The sequence below is a fragment of the Macaca thibetana genome, chromosome 1 (assembly GCF_024542745.1).
Source record: "Macaca thibetana thibetana isolate TM-01 chromosome 1, ASM2454274v1, whole genome shotgun sequence".
Classification (NCBI taxonomy): domain Eukaryota; kingdom Metazoa; phylum Chordata; class Mammalia; order Primates; family Cercopithecidae; genus Macaca; species Macaca thibetana.
The window spans coordinates 99746923-99755550 of NC_065578.1; the positions used below are offsets into that span (position 1 = coordinate 99746923).

Genomic DNA, 8628 nt, shown 5'->3' on the forward strand with positions numbered 1-8628 from the left:
ACCTGGTATAGCAGGCATGTGCCACCGTGCTGAGCTAATTTTTGTATTTTTAGTAGAGATGGGTTTTCGCCATGTTGGCCAGGCTGGTCTTGAACTCCTGACCTCAGGTGATCCGCCTGCCACTGCTGCCCAAAGTGCTGGGATTACTGGCATGAGCCGCCGTGCCCAGCCAGCTCTTTTATTTATACCCAATATATGGAGGGGAAAAGTGAAGTTTACATTAAAATAATACAGGTTGGATTGAGTCACACAGCTGATAAGAAAGTAGCTTAACTGGAATTTAAATGCAGGTCAGCAGTTATCAAGTTCTTGACCTTGTCTCAAAAAGAAAAAAAAAAAAGTAAAAAGATTATTAGTTTTATTTGCCACAAATGGAAGATCAGGGAATCTGGAGGCACAGGTTTGTGTTGTAACACTCCAAATGCCTCAGCACAATGGTAGAAACTCTCATTATTTGTGTGTGTGTGTGTGTGTGTGTGTGTGTGTGGTTGTTTTTTTGAGACAAGGTCTCACTGTGTCACCCAGGCTGGAGTGGAGTGAGGTGGTCTTGGCTCACTGGAACCTCGGCCTTCCGGGCTCAAGTGATCCTCCCATGTCAGCTCCTCAAGTAGCTGGGACTATAGCCAGGCCACGACGCCTGGCTAATTTTTGTATTTTTGATAGAAATAGTGTTTTACCATGTTGCCCAGGCTGGTCTCAAACTCCTAAACTCAAGTGATCCACCCGCCTCGGCTTCCCAAAGTGCTGGGATTACAGGTGTGAGTGACTGCGCCTGGCCTGCTTTTCTGGTTTGAAAATCCCAAACTTCTTTTCTTTCATACTTTTCTCCAGTCACACTGGATTACTCATTGTACCCCAGGGATGCCTCGCATTTTTATGGAACAAATCTGGCAATGATTTAATACATCCAAGGCACTGTATATTGGGGAAGTTTAAAGAAGAATAAACGTTGCATAGTCTAGTGGGGATGGCACTTGTGGGCTGAGATGCTGTATTGCAGACATTAGTATGATGAGCACTCCCCAAGAGAGGTACAGCTAAAACTCTGTGGGAACACAGAAGAGGAAGTGATTACGTGTGACAAAAGTAGCGTGTGAGCTGGTTCTTGACTAAGAGAATTTTAGCAGGTAGAGATCGTGGAAAGCGCACTCTAGGCATTCTAGACATTCCCAAAGCTATGGCCTGGGAAGTGTTCACTTGTAAAGGGCATGATATGTCCAGGGAAGAGCTACAGTGTGTGGAAGAGGACTGGCATCACACTGAGCATGGTCAAAGACAGGCTTGCAAGGTGGTGAGGTACAGATGGCCAAGGGCCTCAAATTTCTGATAAGGAATGTGGATTTTGTTCTATAGGCCTAGACACCATTAAAATCTAAAGACTTACCAAAGCCTCCATCCACCCTGCTCTTCCTTGACTCCCCTGAGAATGCTCACATCACTAGCACCTGATGTTTCCTATACCTGGAAAAATGTTTCCCCAAATATCTGCACAGCCCATTCCTTTGTTTCCTGCAGGTCTTTGCCGAAATAATACTTTAGCAGAAAGATTCCCCTGTCTACCCTGTGTAAGATGGCACCCCCTTGCCCTGTATCCTTGAACTCAGTTTTATTTTTCTCACAGTCCTTATCACTATCTGGTATATTCTTTGTTTACCATTCTTCCCTCCCTCTTTCTGTCTCTCTGACCTGAAATACAAACTGCTTAAGGCAGGAATTTTTTTGTATATGTTTTATTCACCGCTATATTTACAGCGTCAAGAACAGGGCATGGCACAAAGAAGGTGCTCGGTATATATTTGTTCAATTAATGAATTAATTAAAATTTGAATTTCCAGCCTCCAAAGCCCCTTGGAATACTTGTATGTTAGCAAATTTTTAAAGGCGACATGCAAAAGATTTATCTGGATTGTATGTTAACAAATGAGGAATACTGGTATTCTCCCTCAGATGTAATTATGCAAATAATCCTCAGATCACATGTTTAAAACAATAAAGTGTGTCCCTTAGGACTCTTAGGTAGCTAGTTATAGACAATAAAACTCAAACAGGTCCATAGAAAAGGAGAATCTTGTGGTTCACAAAATAAAAAATTGCAGGTGTAGTTCTTCCATCATGTATCGGTTGACCTAGGGATGTAACCAAATCCTATTTCTATCCCTCTCTCTGCTCAACCTTTCATGGCTAGATTTATCCTTGGATTCTACTTGGTGGCAAAATGGCAGCTACAATTCTAGATGTTACCTTTGCTCCCCACACCATCCATCAGAAAAGAACAGTGATTTTGAAGTTGATCCCTGGCACAAAGTTTGGGATTCACTCTCTCTCTCTTTGGCTCGAACTGTGTCCCTTCTTCATTCCCACCTCAGTCATTGTGACCAGTGTCGGGGTGGACAATGCTGATTGGCCAAGCCATCCAGGGCCCACCACTAGAGCTGAGGTGGATGAGTGAGGTTAATATGACCACAACCATGTGGTTGAGGAGTGAATGTTTCAAAGGAAAATTTAGGGTGCTGTTGGAGAAAGAATAGGAACATGCATCCTAGGGAGGCAGCCAACACAAGGCCTAGCTTTGGGTATTCTCTTTCAGGTAGTTGACATTATTTGTTCCCCAGACTGGTGGTGATGGCCCACAGCTGTGTGGACCCGTTTCTAATCTCAGGTGACATTTTTGTTCCCCCTTTTTTTCTGCAGATATTTCAAATACTCACTGCGCTCCACAAATCCCCTACCTTGTCCTACTCCTTAGCAAATTATCTCGATGCTAATTCATACAGAAAATAGAATCAGACAAGTATACCATTTCTACCACCTGACCATCCAATTCACAAACTCATTTACATTTGTGCTCATTCGTACCTAGTCCCTTGTAATCTTGAGAGTTGGAATTAGCAGACTATCCTCTGTGGGCCTGCCACGTTTTTTTGTAAGAGAAAAATATTATGGGAAGACAATTATACTCATTTGGTTAAGTATTGCCTTTAGCAGCCAGGCATGGTGGCTCATGCTGCTTTCCCTCAATCTTCCAGTGTGCTCAAAGATATCAGACTTAAAACAAAACAAAACATTCTCTTGGTTCTTCAGCACTCTCATGACCCTGCTCTTTTATTTTCCCTTTTCATCCAAACTTCTTTTTGTATATATACATATCTTTGCCATTTATTTTTAAAAATCTTTTTCAAAATACTAAAATAATACAGTTTCAGATATAAAAAAAATTACTGCAATAAAACAATTCGGAGATATTTCCATTGTACTTCCCTTCCTTATTAGGAAAGTACACTGTCCACCCGAGAGACAGGATGGACGGCGTTCTTCCAGCTCTACACAAAGCACAAGCCCACTGGCTCACCTGGGCCCTGCTTAACATATATTATGTTTTCTAAAGAGTTGTAGTGACACTTGTAAGTCAACCATGGTTCAAATCACATATTTACATATTGATCAGTTCTTTATGATAGACAGACACAAATGAAATATAGTAAATAATTTCCAGTTGCCATAAAAAACAAAAACAAAGGAAAACAAGTGTGGAGGAAAAAAGGTCATTGTACACAAATATACTTTATACAAACAACTTCATTCAGGTATAATTTTAATTTGCAGTACCTAGATACAGTATTATTTAAGTGATAATGGCCCCTAAGATTTATTCAAATTTACTATAAAATAATAAATGAAGTAAACAAATGTGATATAATTTTAAACTCCGCTCAATGCTTGAAAACTTAGAGGAATCCATGCTACAATCAATTGCTAACTAAAGGCAACTGTACATGTATGTAATATTTTACCACAGTTTCCACTTCTAAATTTAATACAGTAATTCAAACCAAAAAAATAGTATCTCTGTAACATTTTATCTATGTCCACTGCAAACTGCAGAATCTATGTTGCAAGATTTCTTGACACATTTAATGTTTTACCTAAAATTGTGGTCAGATTGAGCAATATCGTTATCCTAAATTATGTTTAAATTATCTAAAAATATCCAAAGCAGTTTTCTTGGAAGGAAAAAAATATTACTCAAATGCAAAGCATTATCACACATATCCTTGTACATTACAGTTTGGGACCACAAAAAATGTGTGGTTAAAAAATAGTATTTGAATGGCAGAGAATGAATATGAGTCAGTAACAGATATGTTACAATTTAGTTACAAGTTTGGGAACTTTTAAAAGTAGCATCACTAATACTTCCAGAAGAAGCACAATAAATCTAAAACAATAAAAACTAACAGTGTAAATATAAGGTAATGCTTAACCCGCATTTTGGACACCTGATTAAACTCACCTCTAAAAGTACAGATAAAACATTATATACTTCTTGTTTGTGACACTTAATTTCCAAAGCACCAAGGCAAAAGAGAGACCCACCTCTCATTTAAGTACCAATTGCCTATGTCAAACATCAGCACAATATCATATAAAAAGTCAAGCAAATAAAATTACATAATAAGCAAACTCAAATCACAGGACTTTAAAAAATATAATTATTGGTAATCTTCAAAGAAGACATTGCCTCATTAACATTGTGATCTAGGCAATGGTATTCCACTGTTTTGAAACAAAGGCCATCACGCCATTTCCTGCTTTGAACCAGAAGAAAAATCTTCCTTTTGTTGTGATATGTAATGTAGACAGTAGCAATGCAAAAAGCAAAATTAATAAGATGAAAAAAGAAATGGCTGTCTTCCTCTTCTATAGTTGAGGATGGCATCTTAAAAGATTTCACTGACTGTTCAATTTCCATGTAATCCTTGTTTACTTCCATGGTGTCATCAGACTCGTCGTCGTCCCTGGGGTCCGTGGTCCAGCCATAGTCTGGTTCTCCGTAATCGCCACTGTCCAGAGTGTCTTTGGCTGTGGATGGAGAACTGTTCAGCATGAGAAGATCCCCCTTCTCTATGCTAGGATCTTCATTGTTATCAGCTTCCTCTTGAGACAGAGGTGTAGGCGAGGGATGAGGAGCCACAGATGCTCCTCCACTTTTCTCAGTACTCGTTGTGGGAGGGAGGGTGGTACTGACTTGGGAAATAGAAGGTTTGGTTTGTTTTTCATGTGTTAAAGCATTCACATTTGGGGTAGAAATATCTGAGTTGAGTACAGTTTGGCTCAGTGAATCAGTCCGTGATACAACACCGGATAGAGGGGCAGACAGGAGCAGGAGCGCCAAGACCAGTGGCTGCGTCAGACCCGCAAGTGCTTGGATGGCCGACCTGGGCAGCAGTTTTGCTTGTGTGGGCTTCCTCATCCTCCTCAGGGCAGCAGCGACCATGACGGACTCTTCTTTCTTTCTTTTTTTTTTTTTTTTTAAGATGTATTCTTACCCTATTGCCTAAGCTGGAGAGCAGTAGCATGATCTTGGCTCACTGCAACCTCCGCCTCCTGGGTTCAAGCAATTCTCCTGCCTCAGCCTCCCAAATAGCTGGGATTACAGGTGTGTGCAACCATACCCGCCTAATTTTTGTATTTTTAGTAGAGACAGGGTTTCATCATTTTGGCCAGGCTGCTCTTGAACTCCTGACCTTAGGAGATCCTTCTGCCTTGCCTCCCAAAGTGCTAGAATTACAGGTGTAAGCCACCACACCCACCCCCAAGCTTCTTAAAAGTGTTGTTTTTGGCTGGATGTGGTGGTTCACACCTGTAATCCCAGCACTTAACAGAGGCCAAGGTGAGAGGATTCCTTGAGCCTAGGAGTTTGAGACCAGCCTGGGCAACATAATGAGACTCGTCTCTACAAATAAAATGTTAAAATTAGTTAGCTGTGGTGGTGCATGCCTGTAGTCCCAGCCGTTTGGGAGATTGAGGTGGGAGGATCACTTAAGCCTGGGAGGTTGAAGCTGCAGCAAGCTATGATTGTGCCACTGCACTCCTGCCCGAATGCAGTGACAGTAAGATCCTGTCTCAGAAAAAAAGAAAAAAGGAATATGATTAGCCTCATATTCCTCACCTTCTAGTCACTTCTCAAACTACTTCAGTCTTCATCATTTGCTGTTAGTTAACTAGTTAATGAGGTCAATAAGTTTAATTAATTAAACCATTTAGTTAACAAGGTAAAATATTTGCGGGGTAACCACTATGTGCCAGGTACTGTTCTAGGCTTTAAGCAGTGACAAAATTGGCAGATACTCTCGCTGAGTGGAATTTGTAATCTAGTGACGAGACAATGAACAAAATAATAAGTAAAATTTCCAGCATGTTAGAAAATAATAAGTGCTATGGAGAAAAACCAATCAAGGAAGAGAGATGGGGAGTGCTGGAAGGGAGTGTGGGGTTAGATCTTGAAAGGTTGGTCGTCTGAAACACACAGGACTGGAAAAAAAAAGGAGAGTGGTCAAGGATGGTCTCACTGCGAAGATGACGTTTGAGCAAAGAAGGTGAGTTAGTGAGCCCTTGGCAGAGGGAACAGCAAGGGTAAGAACCCTCGTATGGAAGTGTCTGGAATGTCCAAGGAACTGCAAAGATCAATATCGCTGGAGTCAATAGGAATATGGGGTACAGTGATAAGAGATGGGGTTGGAGAGGTAACGGGGGACTATGTTACTTAGAGCCTTACATGCCATTCTAAAGATTTTGGCTTTTGGCCTGGTGTGGTGGCTCACGCCTGTAATCCCAGCACTTTGGGAGGCCGAGGCAGGTGGATCTCTTGAGGTCAAGAATTTGAGACCAGCCTGGCCAACATGGTGAAACCCCGTCTCTACTAAAAACACAAAATATTTAGCCAGGCATGGTGGCACATGCCTGTAATGCCAACTACTTGGGAGGCCAAGGCAAGAGAATCGCTTGAACCTGGGAGGCAGAGGTTGCAGTGAGCTGAGATTGCACCACTGCACTTCAGCCTGGGTGACAGAGTGAGACTCTGTCTCAAGAAAACACAACAACAATAGATTTTGGCTTTTATTCTGAATGATTTCACTCCAAATGATTTGGGATATTATTAAAGAGTTTTTGAGCCAAGAAGTGATATGACCTTATTTACCATTCTAAAGAGATCCCTCTGGCTCCTCCGAGGGAAGCCAGCTAGGAGATTCTTGCAATTATTCAGAGATGATGGTGGCTTGGATATGGCACTTGCTGGAGAACTGTTCCAGTTCTGAATATATTTTGAAGATAGAGGTAACAGAGTATTGCTATAAATTAGATGTGGTATAGAATGAAGAGGGGAGTCAAGGATAAATCTAAGGTTTTTGGCCTAAGCCACCAAAAAGGTAGAGTTGTCATCAACTGAGATGAGCAAGATTGCATGAGGACCAAGTTTTAGAGGAAAGATCAGAAATTTGTTTTGGGGCAAACTAAGTTTGAAAGGTCTTTTGGACATTTAAGTGAAAATGTCTAGTATACAGTTAAATATATGTCAGGAGATCAGTAGAGAGGTCAGGGTTGGAGATAAACATTTGCAAGTAAACATATAGATCACAGTTAAAAGTCATGTGACTAGATGACATCACAAAGGGAATGGCTGAGATAGAGAAGTGTATATGGGTTCTGAGTCCTGGGTACTCCAATTTTAAGAAGCGGAGAGAGTCTGAAAAAGCAGCAACCCGTGAGACAGAAGGGAAACAAAAAAACCAAGATCTATGATGTCATGAAAGCCAATTAAGGAAAGTGCTCAGAGGAGGAGGAAGCAAACAACGGGGTTAAATAGAGCCAGGTGTGGTGGCCCATCCCTGTAATCCCAGTACTTTGGGAGGCTAAGGCAAGAGGATCATTTGAGTCTAGGAGTTTCAGACCAGTTTATTGTCCCTGAGCAACATAGGGAGACCCCATCTCTATGCCTGTGGTAGCAGCTACCTGGGAGGATGAGGTGGGAGGATGGGTTGAAGCTGCAGTGAGCCATGAGTATGCCACTGCAGTCCAGCTTTGGCAACAGAGTGAGACTCTGTTTCAATCAATCAATCAATCAATGCTAGTAATAGGACCAGTAAGATGAGGACTAAGAATTGACCATTGAATTTAGCATCTTGTGGATCACTGGTGACCTTGACAAGAACAATTCTGGTGGAGTGGTGGGTACAGAGCTTGATTAGAGTGTGTTGAAGACACAATGAGAGGAGAAGGATCAGAGACAGAGAAGATAGAAAAATTCTGAGGAGGTTTTGCATGAAAGGCAACAGAAAAACTACATTCTATTTGAGAAAACTAAAGACAATTGTTCTTTCTGATTTTGATTTTCTGTTATCTTTGACACTGTACACTCCCTTCCCCTTGGCTTCCAAGACTTCCACCTGCCAATATCTGCATTTTTGTGCCTAAGGTCTTTTGAATCCTGCAGGCACCAAAGGAAATGCTCAGAAATTACCACCCCTAGGAGCAGCCCTCCACCAATGGGTGATGGGAGTTGGTGGATAAATATCACAGCTCCTGTAGGGATAATTCTGAGACTCATGGTTTTATATCACACCAAGCCAGTGGTAGCTAGGCTTGAGGACACACCCTCTGTTAGTTGCCTTTACTTCCTTGTCCCATTTCTTCACTTCCCAGATGGTTTCCTTGTACATCCTAAATAAATTCGCACTTGAATTCTTGTTTCAAAATCTGCTTCTTGGGGAAGCAGATTTAAATTAATTTAAATCTTAATTTAATTTAAATTAAATTAAGACACTGTGTATTTAGATTTAATCTAAAACT

At 41.2% G+C, this 8628-nt stretch overlaps 1 protein-coding gene across 1 annotated transcript; it reads right to left on the reverse strand.

The window, feature by feature from the left end:
• Window positions 1-4477: 4477 nt before the first annotated feature.
• LOC126929206 (keratinocyte-associated transmembrane protein 2-like) lies at window positions 4478-5275 on the reverse strand. The gene has a single exon (XM_050745425.1). It carries the CDS (start codon window positions 5273-5275, stop codon window positions 4478-4480), a length of 798 nt encoding a protein of 265 aa, XP_050601382.1.
• Window positions 5276-8628: the final 3353 nt, after the last annotated feature.